The 16,864-nt window shown below is 47.1% G+C and overlaps 1 protein-coding gene across 2 annotated transcripts in view; it reads right to left on the bottom strand.

The window, feature by feature from the left end:
* Nucleotides 1–16,819, bottom strand: part of NTN4 (netrin 4) — a 47,992-nt gene extending 31,173 nt beyond the window's left edge. Inside the window, exons 1-2 of one of the 2 annotated variants that reach the window (XM_027662368.1) lie at nucleotides 16,736–16,819; nucleotides 12,774–13,303 (exon numbers count right to left, since the gene is read on the bottom strand). In XM_027662368.1, coding sequence (XP_027518169.1) covers nucleotides 12,774–13,303; nucleotides 16,736–16,814 — 609 coding nt within the window. In that variant the 5' untranslated portion in view covers nucleotides 16,815–16,819. Of the gene's footprint in view, nucleotides 1–12,773; nucleotides 13,304–15,914; nucleotides 16,323–16,735 lie in introns of those variants that run through there. The other variant, XM_027662377.1, reaches the window with a different exon arrangement.
* Nucleotides 16,820–16,864: the final 45 nt, after the last annotated feature.

The raw sequence follows: 16,864 nt of genomic DNA, 5'->3' as shown, positions 1-16,864 counted from the left end.
AGAGTTTCAATTTCCTTATGGGCTGTCATGAGCATCTCTTGCTCTGTTGATTTATTCACAAGTTTGAGTGGTAGAAGAAGTCTGAGCTCCTTACCATTCTGCAGATGCAACAATGTAGCCCTGTATATAAATAAAGCATCAGCCATGAACATGGTGCACTCAAGTAACTGCATGCACCACAATGACCCTGACATATAAATACATAAAGTCCCTTTGCAAAAAGTACCCTACTATGTTTACAGGCAAGAGGCAATGAAAGAACATCTTTATATATATCTCCACAGTGGGAAGGAAAATGCTAATGAATGATTCTGACAGCAAAATAGGAGCAAAATAGGCTCTGAAGCCAAAGCTGCCTGAGGAAGTCAACAAAACCAATGAAAGATTTGCCAGGAGCAAAGGTTTTTCGATGAGTCATGGGCCCATCTCAGACTGCTGAAGCCTCCACCGGATGCAGCTGCAAGGGCCCAGACCTTTGTCAAGACTCAAGTGTTCACAGTGATAAAATGAGGCTCTTTGGGACAAAAATGCCCACGACATTGAAGAGACATGCACGATCCACAAGAAGCTTCTTCCTCGCAGACCTTCAGAACTAGGCACAGTCACAGAGGCTGTGGACAGGGACTGGCAGCTGCCACGCATGTGCCTGTTTCCTGGGTCCCTGCACCTGCCCAGAGGTGCCACATCCAACCTCCAACTGGGAGCCTAGCCTCAGCCAGGAAAGCATCAGGAAATAACAATGTCAATAATTTACATTAATAAATGAATAAATATTAATAAATAATATTAATAATTACACATAATGAGTGGATGGGAGACTCAAGAAGCATATACATATTGGAAAAAGCCAATAAACAGGAATATGGTAGAAATAAAAGCAATAAACAAATATTAAAAACATAACCACATTTTTATTTGGTTGTAAATGAAAACCAAGGTGGTAACATCACATGAAGTGATCTGTGATTTCTTTCCAAAAGAAACTGATGAACTCCATCCTGTATTGTCTGACCTGGATGCAAGAAAATGTATCTTTAAGTACCCTACAATAATGCCCTATCCATATTAGTGATTCATCTAATTGGCTCATGGTATTTGATAAATTCAGTACTGCTTTATTTGATTTTTTCTGGTACTTTTATTCCTTTCAATGCACTTGACAGGAACACAAGAAAAGATAATATGAATAAAAAGAATGTGAGGTTTGTTGTCTTCTCCATATAGACAGCAAAAGTAACAAGGTATGTGCATCACCTTACTAAATGGCATGTGATGTCTAGGTAAGTGTTTAACAGAAAAGTTAAGGTTTGCTTTAGGAGTCTGCAGTGTATGCAGGCACTAAATAAGTGTGCTTAACTGGCCTGTATTATGGGGCCCTGTTGAATCTCCACATCACGGGAAGAGGTCTGATTTATTTAGTGTCTGAACAGGGCTCTGAAAATGTAGGCAGTAAATGCAATGGTGGAGCTCTGCCAGCACGTCCGGGACCTCAGCTCTTTGCCTCCTGAAAAATTTCCCTCGAGCACAACAAGCAGCTGAGGTTAGGCACAGCCTGTCTGGTGCTGGGGCTGAGGTGAAGGTGAGCCCCCATCTCCGACATCCTGGCTCCGGGATTTCCAGCTAGGTGTCCAGCATCACCTCACATCTGCTTCTGCTCACAGGCCATGGCTGTTGCTTGCAGCTGCAGAGCAAGCTGAGATGGTCCATATTACATCTTTTGTATGGTATGTCTCTGCCATCCCACAACCACCACATGCTTGCACCCTGTTCCCCTCTGTCTCCCTCCACAGCCAGCCCAGCCTGTCCAACAGCCCAGGACCTCTCCTATAGGGACTACTCAAAAGTGGCAACTGGTTTTAGCCTTGGCTGGTATTGTTCAGAGAAGCTTAGCTGGGAAATTTTATTGGGACAATTAAGCTTTCCTGCTCAATAGATGTAAAAGTTAAAGGTAGTAAATTGTCTTGGTAAACGTTATGGAAAGCTCACAGGGAGCAATAAGCTGGTTTGGAGAAATGTTTTACAGAAAAAACAGTAATAATGATGTGTGCCAACTGGGGCTGTCTATAATGTCAACCTGCCACAGTCTGCTTTCAACTTCCACCCAAGAAACCACATTAGGAGCAATAAGCTCATCATCACCACAAAAGCCTGATCAGATGGAGGTGGATGTAAATTTAGCTGCAGAAATTCAATGCCAGCCAGGTGCTCCCACTTCAAAGAGGGGGTCCTCACACCTCTTTCACACACCCCTGCTCAGACACCCTTCAGTGCTGCAGAGGAGCCTTGGAGCTAAGACTGTTCTGTACTTGTGCCCCTGTGCCTTCCCAGGAAAGAGTAATTAAGCTTCTCACCCCACAACATGTGCAAGAGAGACTGAAGTGAGACTGTTCATGTGAGGATGGCTTGATTTCCAAGGTTTGCTGTGCTATGCAGCAAGACTCATCCTTCAGCAATGAATCTAATTTGGTACCTATGGGGAGCCCTGACACCTTTGAGGACCGTTTTTTTTACAATGGGAAGCCTCAGACAGAGGAGCTGACTGGTTTAACAGGGCTCCCTGAGCCCTGCTAGTGCAGGAGAAGCGCAGGCACCCTGACTGCCAGATGCACGGTCTGACCACCAGACCTAGTGCCTGCAACAACCAACAAATTCCCTGCCTACATACGTCCTCTGAGAGAGACAGGTACTCTGCAGATAGGTGTTTTTGGCTCTCAGTTTCAGCATTGAGAGTGCAACTCCATGCTAGCATTTATCCTCCCGGTCAGTATTTAAGTTTCCAGGGATTTTCTGCAACAGTGTGGTCAAGTTCTGCCAGGCTCTCTCCTTGGCTCTTTCTTGAGGGGAGAGCTGTGTTTGCAGAGGAGTGTTTTGCTCGCAAAGTTAATTCCCTACTGAAATAGGCCTTGTGCCATTGCACTGCATGTGTATCCATGTGCCTGTCCATCAGTTCACTCTAAAAACTTTTGAAACCACTGTCTAACTTCAACCACCTTTTGGAGATGTACCTTAAAGGTGTTAAGCTCCTAAAAGTTTTATGAAAACAATCTCATTCCTTCACAAAATCAAGCCTGGTGGGCTACTGCTCCCTGTGATGAAGGCTGCACAGCCACAATAATGGTACCTTCTACTAACAAAACAGACTTATTTCATGTATTACCACTCCAAGCAACAAGCCTGTAGGAGAGAACATCTATGTGCTATGTTCACTGCAATGACTGTAGGCTAAAAAAAGAATTTTTGGCAGATGCTGTAAATTATTCACATGGTGTGGGAAGTTTATCATCATAAGCTGGGCAGGTATTATCCACCAGTTCCTCTAATACACTTCTTTGTTTTTCTGCCTGTCAGACCAAGTGGACTTCAGGGAAGAAGAGCCTGTCTTTTTTTTGTGGAGTGGTCTGACCACTCCCACAGTGCACATTTCAGCATCACCTGAGTGAGAGGAAACAGCAACAGAAATTGAAAAATCTGCCTTGCTGCTGCGGAGCGGAGACCATCAGAGACAAGATCGCAGTGAGCAGCAGAGCCTGTCTTCTAGGCCACACTGTTAAGCACTCAACCAACATCCCCAAGAAATGATGACAGAAACTCACTGCAGCCCCTGAGCTCCTTGAGACACTGCAGAAATGGCACTCCTGCAGCAACCTCAACAGAATTGTTTCATGTAGTTTGATAAAAGACAGCATTTGGCCCATGCCTACAGCCCTCCTGCAGTCTCTTACAGCATGTAAACCAAGGCAAATAATCTCTAGTCTCACCATCCAAAAGTTATGCAATCTTACAAAGACTTCAGGAGGAAAATCCAGCTATTTCAAATTGGCCCTTGCAAATTAATTTATACCAAGGCAACTTTTATCTTTTGGGAAACTCAAGGCATTCTTCTGCCATTCTTAAAAGTGAAAAGCAGTATGGGAAGAGCTCCTACTCCCATGCAGCAGCTGGCCAGTGAGGGGCTGGAAAAGGCACAAGGGAAACTAGGCAAGAGCCTTGGGATTTTGCCAGGATCCTTGAAATCTCTGGTAATAATCAGATGAGAGCCATCTTCTCAGCTTCTCTTCAACATCCCACTACGCAATCTCATCAGATGAAAATGAAACACTCCTAGGTCATTCCTGTCTTCACACACATGATGACCACAAAAGTAATGTTCATATCAGAAAAAATCTCTTTGGTTAACAGTGCTTCTCCAATAACTGACAATTTATTCCATCATGGCTTTATTTCACCTACTCACTACTTTCACTCAAACAGATAGGAACACTCAATTTCTTGGCTCACAAAACCCTCCAGATGCATATCATTGGCTATACACTATCAAGGAAAACAATTACTGCTTTTTTCTCATCTTCAGAATCACCGTTTCCAAGGCTGCACTATCCTGCATAGGAAAATGAACCAGTACACTTCAGTGGATAATATGAAGAAGTCCTTTGACCCATCAGCAAGAAAGATGGTATTTAAATACTCTTCCCTCCAGCAATTCCCCTCCTTTCCCTATCCCCACAAAGATTTATGTTCTGAGCCTTGGCCTGCCGGTAGTACCTGTTGTGCATATGGAAGACCAAGAAAACCTGGAGCTACCTCCAAAGAGCCAGACAAAGAACTGGACTTGCTTCTTTATTGGCAGGGCTGTAGGAAAAGCTGGCTCACTCCCCAGAGCTGCAAAATAACCCCTTTAAAAGCTTCTGAGCACAACACATCACTGCAAAAGCCTGGAAGGCAGCAGGTTAGTGTTTCAGTAACTGCAACGGTACTAAGGATCAAGGGGATTTCTTTCAGCCTAAGAGCAACACAATTTCATGAATATTTTTCAGCCACTCTTGTTTATAATGAAAAGGCTTTGTGTCTATAGGAATGGCTGTTTAAACCACCCAGTTACCATGAGCTACACTTAATTTTAGGAAAAAGAACACCTGTCTGAATTATACGTAAATACACACTGTCAAAAATGTCACAAGAAACAGCACCCCTCTTTCAACCTACAGCTATAGATTTTGATCACTGGAATAAGGGATGCTGCAGACAGACTGGTGATAAAAGGCTCATAGCATATGTGTCTAGTAAGTTTGGTTCTGGACATTAACTTATTTTCTTCCTGGAAATGTTGCTCAGAGAGAATCTGAGGATTTCACCACACGTGCAGGATATCCAGTGTTAGACTGGATATCTCACACTGACACCCACTGTTGCATGGTGATTAATCTCAAATGAACTTTTGAACCAAAACTTCTCAGACATGTCAATACATTGGTTTAGGTTACACACTTCCCATGTAACCAGTTGCATCCAGGAACCCTGAAGAGAAACATGGCAGCCCTACTTTCCAGCCAGAGAACTGGGAGCTGAATAAGTGAGCTAGTCTTCTCTTCATGCCAAAAATGAACTGTGAAATGAAGCCGTGGGGTGCAGTGTCTGAAGAGAGGCTCCGCCGGCACCGTTAAAATCCTGTGGCACTTTTCTCAAGGGAAGCAATAGTCCTGCTAACAAGGCCAGATGCCAATTTAGAGAATTAAATTCTGCCTACCCAAACTCCTCTTGTTTCATGTGGGTACAGTGCTCTTCACGTCCTACATAAGAAGTTTGGAAAGGGTCTCCTGGAGCCCCGGGACCCATTCCCTCCTGCTGTTGGCAGCCTACAATGTACCCCCTTTCATAGACTGGTCAAGTTCTCTCCAAAGAATAATTTGTTTTAGCCATAATTGGAGGTTGATCCAGAAGTAGTTAAAAACTCGCTATTCTAAATGGGGGACTGCTGATATGCACTGTTAAACACTGGCTATGCTCCATCCCAGAGGCAGCTGCATTTCAAGAGCTGGCCAAGCAGAGGGCCAACCTCCAAGTGCCAAAAGCACAGGGAAAGCCAGGAAAAAAAGGAGACAGTCCTATGGGCTAGCTGTAATGGGAGGAATCATGCAGAGGATCATGGGGCAGGTTGGAGAAGCACTTTGCTCTTCATATGCCCTGGTCCTCCAGAGATGCTGAGCATCCTGAGGGCCTTGTAATGGGACATGTCACTCCTCCTGGACAGCCTGTGGGAGAGGGGGAGGGATTTGTCACAACCCGGTCCACAGATCTGGCAGTATTGTGCCTGGTATGCCACATATGGAAAGCTAAAAAGGCAGGTGCTGGTCCTCAGAAAACAACAGTTGTGTTGCTCAGCCTTGTCAGTGACTGAACTCTAAAGTATCTTCCATGGTAAAATTTGCCAGAGACCAAAGGTTCCTCTTCACATGTGTCCAGAATGGCCCCTGTCTCCTGTCCTCCAGGGCACAGGTGAAAACTAAGCTTAGGTTTCCCCTTTTCCTCTGAATTCACTTTTTACTGCCTCATTATTTGAAAGGAGAAGCTCCTCTCCTGCACTGTTGGAAACTTGGGGTTTCCAAGCTAGTGGTAACCCCACACAGTGCTTGGGAAGACAGGCTTCCCTGCCAGGAAGGAAAGCTTGAGGGCCAAGCCAAGATAGGCACTTCACCCCAGCCATCAGCAAGGTGGGTGGTGGTGAGATGGTGTCCTGCTGGTGTGCTGCTCCTGCCATCACAGTAACCCCATGCTGAATGGCCAGCTGCCACAGCCTGGGACTTTAAGGCTCCTACGTAATTGAATTGACTCCAGCCTAGCTTCATTTACTTCATCTCATTAACCACTCCTCTAGAAATCTTGTGCTTATGAAATAACGGTCTCCGTATCTTGCTAGATTTACTGATAAAATGCAAAGAGCTGGACTGGGTTTGGCCATCACTGCAGTCACTCCTAGATGGACAGACTCTCCTTTGTATGTGACATTTCTGAATAATTCATGTTTTCCCAAAGACGGGATCATCAGGAAGATGCTGTTAAAGAGGTCTTTTCCCTATAAAGTGTACTTCAAGTGTAGAGACAGGATTTGAAAACATACTTCCCTAGCTATATCCCTGCATATCCTGAGCACTGCTCAACACCAGGCAGGATCCCTCTTTCCTTCTTGTCAGTTTGGGCCTTTGTGCAGACATCAGTGGCACAGGGCAATTAAAAAAGCTGCTTGCAGCCCTCTAATGGGTTGATGTCTGTTTTGAGGTTATTCTTGCATATTTGCCCAGGTTCTTTGTGGAGTCCCAAGTCCTGCAAGTGACTGAACTCAAATCTCCTGCTATCCACATGATCCTTGGAAGATCTCAGCGCAGTGAAAATGTAGCTTCAGTTAAGGACAACAATGATAAGCTTGAAAACTAAGATTATTCAGGCCTAAAAGGCAAAAAAACAGGTAGAAATTTCTACAACCCAAAATCAGGACTTAAAATTCACTGATCATTAACTCCTATTTGTGTTAGCGAGTGTTACAACTCCTCATTCTGTCAGGGTCAGAGTTGTGAGTAGAAAGACACAATTTACTTCTGCTCTACACAGCAAGTTTCAGGTAGAATCAGTAGGACTGGTGTCCAAATCCTAAAGGAACAGAGACAGGTTGCATGCAGTAACAGTGCAAGGCAAAACATACGAAGGTTTTTCTGCTACAAAAGGCACAAGATCAATAAAATGCTCAGTAAGACACACATCCCACAGCAAAACAGTGGCATGTGATGTTTCACAAGTTAAAAACACGTTAGAATTTGTTGCTGGAATATAGTCAAGCTGCAAATATGTCTCTTCTATTAATAGCAAACAGCAACAATAGCTGAGGTCTCCAAGTGATTTATTAGCAGTATTCTGAATAGATGAACACTAAAATAAGTTACTAATTTACTAAAATCTTGTCAAGGAGACTCTGCTTCAGTAAGCCCTTTTATTCTGGAGCTTGTCTAAATGGGGACACTCAGGCGAGCTAATCTGAATTGACCACAGATGGGAATGTAAAGTGAATGAGATAATTGCATTGCAGAGTGGACAGTCACTCTCACTCACAGTAAAAGAATTAACATCTGTTAAGGCCCCTTGTCGATGAGCCCTCAACAGTGATCTCTAGCCGAGGATAATTTTAAAATTAGAGTGTCAAAAAGGAAGTATTAATATGATCTGAACTATGGGAGGGAAGATAGCCTTTTATGCATACTAGTAAAATTAGTATTCCTGTCTGAGCATGAAGGTGAAAGAGTTTATTTCTGCGTCATGTTTACTTGGATCAGATCAGTTTGGCTGGTGAATCCCGCTCTGATTGCCCTTGCAACAATGTGGCTGAAGGGTTACACCCTAAAAAACAATGAAAATGTTCAGGATTAGTAGCATATTTGTGTGATTCAGGCTAAAACTTGACCTCAGCCTTTCTCTTAAAACACTGATGATATAAGGCCAGCATTTAGTGGTTTCTGCCTATGCTAAACAAGCTGCTGATGTGAAACAATTAATTCACTAAATTAAGCATAGGGAAAGTCTGTAATGACCCCTCTATATGCAGCTGGTCTGAAATTATTCCTTGACAGGGAAGCAGTTTCTTGTCCCTTTCACAATGTTGCAAATCCAACCCCTCCAATAGGCAGATGCTTGAAGCTTGCTGGAAACCCAAGCTGATTGTAGCAAGGCTTCCTCCTACCTCCTGCTTCTCCTTCACCCACACTAGAGGGGCCTCACAGTGGGGGACAGCCTGACCCTAGATGTTGAACAGTGAGAGCTCCTGAAAGCAGTGCCAGCCACAGGTGGACTGCTGAACAGGATGCAATAAATGTCTGGGGATGCCAGGGCAGGAGGTGGGCACCCACCATCTCCCTCCTTTCCTGTTCCCTACTAAGGAGGGGCTCAGTAGGTTTGTTTGGCTCCTCTATACTTGCAGAGAAATCACTGCTTTGCTGGTTGTTGAAACAGTGGTTCTTCTTTGCATGAGGCCAGACTACAGCCAGGCTGCTCAAGCACGGGGATCAGCTCAGCAGACTCTCTGAGCACATCTGACCTGTGAACTCATGCTTATTTCCACCGAGAAAGCCACCTAGACCAAACCCAGGGCACCAGTGCAGTGTTCTCGACATCAGTACGTGCCACGCAGCCTTCAACCTCTTTCCTCTGCAGTTCTGTCCAGATCTGTCCTTTCCCTCCTAATCCCACCATTGGGCTGTTGATCCTCCATCTTTTGCCTGCTTCAGGGTAGAGTATTCAGATGCATCCAGATCAGATGAACCATGTCTGGTGGTTTTGCAGCATTAGGGACAGGCAGCAAAGAAGAGCAGAAACCTGCCAAGCCAGTAGACCTTCCAAGTGCCACACGTGGCATGTGACATAATTACTTCTTCTGGTTCCCACTGCTGTGGTGCCACCTTCCAAACATATAGCTTTCCCAGTGCTCTCCACCACCCCAGTCCCACCACTGCAAAGGGAAGTCCAGACCTGCACTACTACAGAAGAAGGATGAAAGGCCTCTCCCAGAGCCATTTCAGCATTTCCGAGGTCTTGATCTTTGAAATGAACCTGGAAGCTTGGCAGCTTGCTTTCTGCACTATCATAAATCTTCTCAAGATCAACATCATGGCAAACTCTGATGAGGGAGGATTTTTGTCATACAAGTTGAAGCAGGCATCTAAGGAATGACTCACGATGATCAAGGCAGAATGCAAAACATCTGATCTTTCTTTGCAATAAAAACATAGGCAGATACAGCTTTGACCCAAATTAAGACAGGTGATATACTGAAAAGAGGCCATAAGCCCCTGAGTAGTATGGGATTCTGCACACTGTTGCCTTGAATGAGGGCTTGCAAGCACTGTAATGATAGGCAGAAACACAGGCAGAACAGCACCACCTGCACTTTGCAGAGGGCTAGAACCAGAAACCACCAGCCCAACAAGCCACAAGTCTGTGTCATTTGGGGTGAGTCGCCACTGACTGAGGCCTCACTTGAGGCAAACTGCTCATCCAAGGGGCTGAGCGGGAGTGAGCAAGCCATCAGCTGCATGCAGAGACCCCAGCCTCCTGCAAAATCCTGCAAGCCCTTACACTGTGCCCAGAAATGCACATGCGGCATTGAAATGTTTGAAGTGTGAGCAAGTGGTGACGCAATTTGGATCACAGGTTACAGTTGTTACATCGCAGGTAAAGAAAATCTAAAAAGTTAAAGAAATCCAGTAGCACTCACAGAATTTGTATCTGTCCTTTAAAGAAAACTGTGGTAAATGAGTTGCAATGAATAGTACTCTTCAGACCTGAACATTTGAGATGATTGCATATTTGAAACCACTGTTTCAAGTGAAAATTACTGTTTCCATATGTCTGAAATTAGGTACTACCAGAAGTGGGAGTAAAGCACAACATAACTCCAAAGGGAACACAAAACTAGGATGTTTCTTTAGGTGAGATACATGTTGCTATTGGCAGCTACAAGTAATTGCTGGAATGTAGCACACTGTAATAAATTAAATGTGATATTTGCTAAGCATGCAGGCTTGCCATCTGGTCACCAGAGAGCTGCTGCTATTACTCTGCAGGTAAGAAGTGGTGTTTAAGTGCAGAGAACTGAAGAGTGCCATACAAGCAAAATCTTCTAAGCTCCAGCCCCTTGGATGCAATATTTGTTTAAAAACTGGACCAATTAAACGCTCTTGACTTTTATAGCTTCTTTGCAATAACACAGACTAAAGCGATGCCAAAAGAAGAGATCTCACAGGAGCAAGCTTGGCACGTAGCCTGGTTTTGCAGCATGCTACTGCAGATGGATCAAACACTACCAAACTTTTCTTCTTGAGATGGGCATTGCTTTCTACACACAAGACCCTGATTCTACTGTCCCCACACATTGCACCAACCCACAGAGGAGCTGGCCTGAGGCTGGGATTTGCACAGGTTCTCTCCGGGTACAGCCCCCATCCTGGTGTGACCACAACGAAAACTGCAGGTGCTAGCTACGTGGGACCTAACACAAATGAGGCAAATACTGCCTTGTATGATGCCCTGGGTTTCTCATCCCTGAGTCACAATCCCTTCAAAAGATGAAAAAGAAGTGCGTAAGTTATACACCCAAGACATGTCCCACTGGCTGGCCTAAGAGCTATGGATCACAGTCTCTTCCCTGCCTCACAGGCTGGCATAGCTTTATGATTCAGGGTGGTGTGACACGGAGGCTGGCACAAGTGCTGAGGGCCAGAAAAATTCCCAGTGGGGTACGTACATACTTTCTTTTGCAGGTCTCACTTTGTAGCTAGCCCTGATTTAGAACCACAGAGTGGTTTGGATGGGAAGAGACCTTTACAGATCATCTAGTCCAACACCATTGCCACGGTCAGGGACATATTTCAGTACATTGGGTTGCTCAAAGCCCCATCCAAACTGACCTCGGACGCTTCTACTTATGAGGCATCCACAGCTTCTCTGGGCAATCTGTACCAGTGCCTCATGACCCTCATAACCAAAAAATGTCTTATGTCCAATGTAAATAAATTTCAGTTTGAAACTGTTGCCTCTTGTCCTGTCAGAACAGGCCATGGCGAAAGGTCTTTCTTCGCTTTTCTCATAAGCCCCTTTATATATCCACTCTGAAAGGAAGTTTAGGCAGCTTTTTTGGGAGCACAAGCAAAAGGTGGCAGCAGAAGAAAGAAAGACAGCACTTGCTCTCACCAGCCATCTGATATAAAGTCTAATGAAATAACCATCCTGGGTCTGTCTGACAGGTCTGGAGATCCTTGTTTCTGAGCTGAGGAGAGCATGGAGCAGCTTCTCCTGAGCAAGACACTGTCTGCCTCTTGAGACACAGCTAAGAGATGCACTTTGCTAGAAAAACAGCTTTCAGTATTTCTGCAGAGTCGCTTCCTAGCCAGAGCATGGCTAGAGGTGACCCCAAATGATTGCAAAGGGGTCTGAATACATGATTTTTCTCAAAATGGTCTTCAAGCACCAGGTTTCCACCTCAAAACCAGTTCTCAGCAGAAACTGCAATTATATAAGTGACTTCCTGACTCACCAACCAGACTTTCTCCTTTCTTTTTGTTAGGCCAGAGGGGAATTTTAAATTTGATTAAACTTGCAAGCAAGTTCATTAAATCACGCCACTAGAGGGAGCAGCCTTTAAAATCTAGAGCTGGTCACCGGGGATGCGTCCACACAAGTGGGAACCCAGGAGGGCAGCCCCATGGCCGTGGTTCCCAGGGGAGGCTCTCCAGCACGGCGGGACAGGTTTAAGCACTAAAGGGAAGAGTATTATTGGTAGCACTTCAAAATGTATGTTATCTGCTGTTTTTGATACTGAAAATCATCTTTCACACTATTTTTTTCTAAGCAAATGTGATGTTTTTCCTTTTTTCAAGTTCTTTTCATGTAAGTGCACATAGGGAAAAAAAAAGCCAAGATATAAGTTCCCTAATTACCTGGCTAACCTGGTTTATGGGAACCATACTTCAGTGTGTGGTCAGTAGCTATTTTCACTGGTTACAAGCCTGCTTCTCAGTGAAGGCAGTCACTATTAGAAATCAATCTGGTGACTTTTAATTTTAACATAGTTGCATTTTGGTCAAAGTCAGACTGATTTGCATCACCCCAAACCCACACGACTGCAAGATCTGGAGAAGGCCATATAGAATGATGTTCCCTTTGGTGTTCCCAAGGAATCAGCAGCATATGCCTAGGTTGCAGTTGTGTGGGGGAGTTAACCAGGTGAAAGGAGAGGAATTTTTGGAAAAGACGGGGATTATGAGCTCAGTAAAGCAAGAGACAGGGCGGTGCCTATATCACCTAGGAAAGAATTGCGATAATTCACCTTGTGAAATACGTGCGATGACAAGGGATACTGGTGTAACAAAATATGGAGCATAAACACCAGTGCAGAGATTGCAGACAGAAAGGAGGCTGGAGCAGAGGATTTCTTATCCCAATGCAGGCAGACTTACCTCTCCTCCAGTGCAGGGGAAGGGACTCGAATATCTGGAAGTGCAAATGGCTCCTCTCTGCCTCACATCATCCTCCAGCCCGAAGGTGGCTGAGCAGTTAGCAGCAAAGTATTTGTAAGGCTTCCACGTCTCACCAAAGTCCTGGGAGCGCTCCAGCACCATGGCAGCCGGCCTGGGTGACTTGAAGACCATAATCAAGTGAGTGAAGTAGAAGGTGGCTTCCAGGTCCAGCTGGATGGTCTCGCTGGGGGCATCCTGGGCTGCCTGCCACCAGGTGCGGGGCAGGCGGAAGGGGGAGTCAGCCATGGCGGCGGGGGGGTGTGCCAGCCCCGCGTGGGCTCGGCTGCACCGGCCGCAGGTGGGGCGCTTGCAGCGGCGCTCGGTGTCCTCGGTGTAGGTGCAGAAGGGCTCGGCGGCATCATGCCCGCAGGACGTCTCCGTGCGCAGCGCCCGCCCGTGCGCCAGGTTGCCCATGCGGGGGTTGCAGGCCTTTTCACAGGGGCTGCTCGCTCCTGCCACACCGCCCAGACCTGCAAGAGAGTGAGGGGCTGAAGCTGGCTCCTGAGGTGGAAGCACCCCACCCCTTCAGAGCAGACGTGCCTGCAGTACGCTTTTCAGGGACACTGCTCCTGCCAACACCATGTGATGCTGGTACCTGCTGAGCCCTGGTGGGGTTGTGGGAGAGTGTGGCACTGCTGCTCAGCTCTCCCCTTCGTGGAGCTCAGTGTGTCTACAAAAGCAAAAAAAAACCCAAACCCCCTCAGGTTTTCCCTGAACTTGGGAAAATCCCTACCATGAGATGCAGAGCAGGCAGCAGGCAGGAGAGATGCCTCCACCTTGCCCTCCTGCCCTAAGGGACCAGAGCAGGACTGAGGCTTTGGGGACAATGATTGTGGCCATGCCACTCATGCCCTGAGGCCTCCAAGGGGATCCAGGTGATCCTGGGGAAGTGCAGAAAAGCACAAGAAAGATGGACTGCTGCCAAGGCCGCATGCCACCACAAGGCCAGGAGATGGCCATGATGGCCACGGGGGATGGCATGGCTGTGACCCAGCTCACCATGCAGCAGATCAGGTGTTGGGGGTGCAAGATTAGATAGGACTATCTCCTGCCAGTAATGACCTCAAGCCTTCACGCTCTTTCCCACCACTCCATCCCTACCCCAAATCGCCCCCCAGTCCCAAACTGCTGCCGACGTCAGTGTTTAACTGAAGCACTACCTAATTTTGGAAAGGCTGTCACTGATGTGTGTAAAGGGGGGGAAAAAAGAATCTTTGGTTGAAATTATGCTGGCAATCTGCCTTGCAGCTGAGGCTCTGCGGTTTTTGTTCAAGTTTTTCTGGAAGCCTTGTTGATTTAAAAATCCACAGTTAAAAGTGTCAAAGAAAAATAAAATCACCATGGGGTTTAATGTGAAACCACTGGCAATATAACCCTCCTGGTGCAGGAATGTTTGATTAGGGGCTCTCCACTTTATTAATAGATATGAGTAGGTCAAGGCTGTATTTGACGAACTATAACTGTTTGACACAAAAAAATAATCTCTGATGACTCTGATGTGTGCAGGCCAAAGCATCTGAGGTGCATAATGTCTTCTTTATCACCAGGCCAGTCATACATAGTCAGCTTTGTGCACCAATTAATGTCTTCTTGGCATTTTTGTTATGTTCAAAGGTCATTTCAGTTTAGCATCCAATAAGTCCTTTATCTGGGGTTAATTCAGCTTTTGTCTACAGTGTCATAGTTGCAATTAAGCTATATTACACACTAGCATTGCTAAGCCTTCTAAGACTGACAGCGTTCTCCACTTCTACTGCTCCTCAAGAAACACTCTGGATAAAAAACATATCTACCACCAAAGGTCTATACAGATTTTCAATAGCGATTCTTCAGAACATACGTGGAATGCTCACTAAGAATCCAGTAGAAAACACTTCTGAATCCAGTCTCTGTATTTCAGTGGGTAAGCAGTCTTGGGAAATTTTTAGTGAACAAGAAACGCTCAGTCAAGTTAGCTTCCTACGGGGTGCTGGTAAAGCTGTGTCTGAGATGACCTATCGTAACTGTGCAGAATATATTTCCTCTAGAAAAGTAAACCAACAGAACTGTAAGGTTAATGTAACATCACTTACATCTCCTGAACATCCTTTTCAAAGTGTTGTATAAACATTAACTAACCTACGTAGCATTCCTGAGGGATAGGTAAGTAAGTGCTATTATCATATTATCAGGCTAGCCAGTAGTTGGCCTAATTTATATCTTTGGCTGCTTTCCTGGATTCTTTGGCTACGTGTAACACAGTGCAGTTAGCCGCTAAACAAATAGATGAACATTTACTGTGGTTCCCTCAGTTGTGGGATTGCAAAGAGATTTGGGAAGCAGCAGAAAAAGGGCAGGGCTCTCAGTCAGTACCGTGGGACAGGTAGAGATTATTGTTTTCTGCACACTGACTACTGCCTCTGGGGATGCAGTGGAGGAGGACCTGGTCAATGGGACGTTTCCGTGACTGCTGTTCCTGGTAGGGCTGGCGTAGCTGTCCCCAGGGCAGGGACAAGGCTCTGCCTGAGCCCGGCCAGGAGGAGTTGGCTACCAAATCCCATGTGAGACCCTGGGAGCTGAGAGTATTTAATTGCTCCAAGCTCCGGCTGTGCTACAGCCCTGGTCATGCATGGTCACTGACTGCAGCTGTCCTTAGGCCAGGCATAGAAGGTCCCTTCCTCACCCAGGGTCAAATTTGGGGCAAGGGACCTTGGCTTCAGCAGGATTTGAGAAATGCTGCTGGCACATAGACGTGGGTCCCAGGGGATGAAAGGGAGGAGAGGAAACCCCTTTGAAAGCGTGTTTGTTTTCACTTGAATTGGAAAATAATTGCATGACCGATGCAGAGCACCGCATGTTATGAAAAGTGACAGCTTTCTAGTGTAACGCTGGCTGCCACAGGAACTCAGTAAAAGGACAAATCCAGAGCATTGAGAGTTCCATGCTGGAACCCTACTCTGCCACAGCGCTGGGAAAGGTGTTTTCCCTACTTGCACTTAATGCATCTGCCCACCTAAATCATCCAATTCTATGTACTGTACATGCCATCGGACCAGGATCTTCACTAATGAGTAAGAGCATGTAGTGAATACCATGACTCACCTGTAAAACATCCATGGAAAATCATATGCTTCCTGCTTAAGCATTTTAGCAACACATGGCTTGTGATGTTTCGTTTATATCTTGTGCCTGATTAAATGTTTGTTTCCCATCTGGGTTTTTTCTTCTTTTTAAAGAAGGAAATTGGCACTCAGCTTGCAACCGGCCGAGGAAGCGTTATGCAAACTGTTTATGCCCGAGTGTCTGCTGCGGGGCGGCGGGACCCCGCTGCGGGCAGCTCTGAACGCGAAGTGTTTACGCTACGGGAAGAGGCTTTGAAAACCCTCCCCGCCCTGCTCGCCGCCCTCCGCACCCCGACGGCTCGGGGCACCGCCGCCCAAAGCGCCTGCGGAACCCGCAGCGCCCCGCCGCTGCCACCCGCATCGCTCCGCAGACGGGCATCCCCCGAACTCAGGCCTCGTCCCGAGCCCACCCGGCCTCGCCGCCCCGCGGAGGCTCCTCGAGCAGGGGCGGCCCCGCACAGCGCGGTGCGCCGTGGCCGGACCGTTCTTTGTCTGCGGCGCGGGATGCGGGTGGGATGCGCATCCCGGCCCCTGCCCTTCCACACCCACCCGCGGACGCGGCGCACCGAGACGCACCGCATGTGCGGACGCGGGAGCGCACAGCTTGTGCGCGCACACCTGCGTATGTGCACGCGTGTGTGCGTGTGCACGGTCACGGGCAAACACAGCCGTGCGCACGCCCGCGTCCACTCGCGCACCCGGGCGCGCACAGCGCGCACACACATACGCGCACACGGCCCGTATCTGCCTCGCACGCCCGCGGAGGACGGAGAACGCCGAGCGCGGCCGGTCGCGACCCACCTGCAGCGGCGGCGGCGCCCCGCAGCAGCAGCAGCAGCAGCAGCAGCGACGGCAGCGGCAGCCACATCCCGCGCCCCATGGCCGAGCGCCCCGCGGCCGCCCGCCCTGCGCGCCCCGCCGCCCCGCGGC

The sequence above is a fragment of the Corapipo altera genome, unplaced genomic scaffold, assembly GCF_003945725.1.
Source record: "Corapipo altera isolate COAL_440 unplaced genomic scaffold, ASM394572v1 1, whole genome shotgun sequence".
In the NCBI taxonomy this organism is placed as follows: domain Eukaryota; kingdom Metazoa; phylum Chordata; class Aves; order Passeriformes; family Pipridae; genus Corapipo; species Corapipo altera.
Note: the sequence above shows the minus strand (reverse complement) of the source record. Positions and strands in the feature narration are given on the sequence as shown.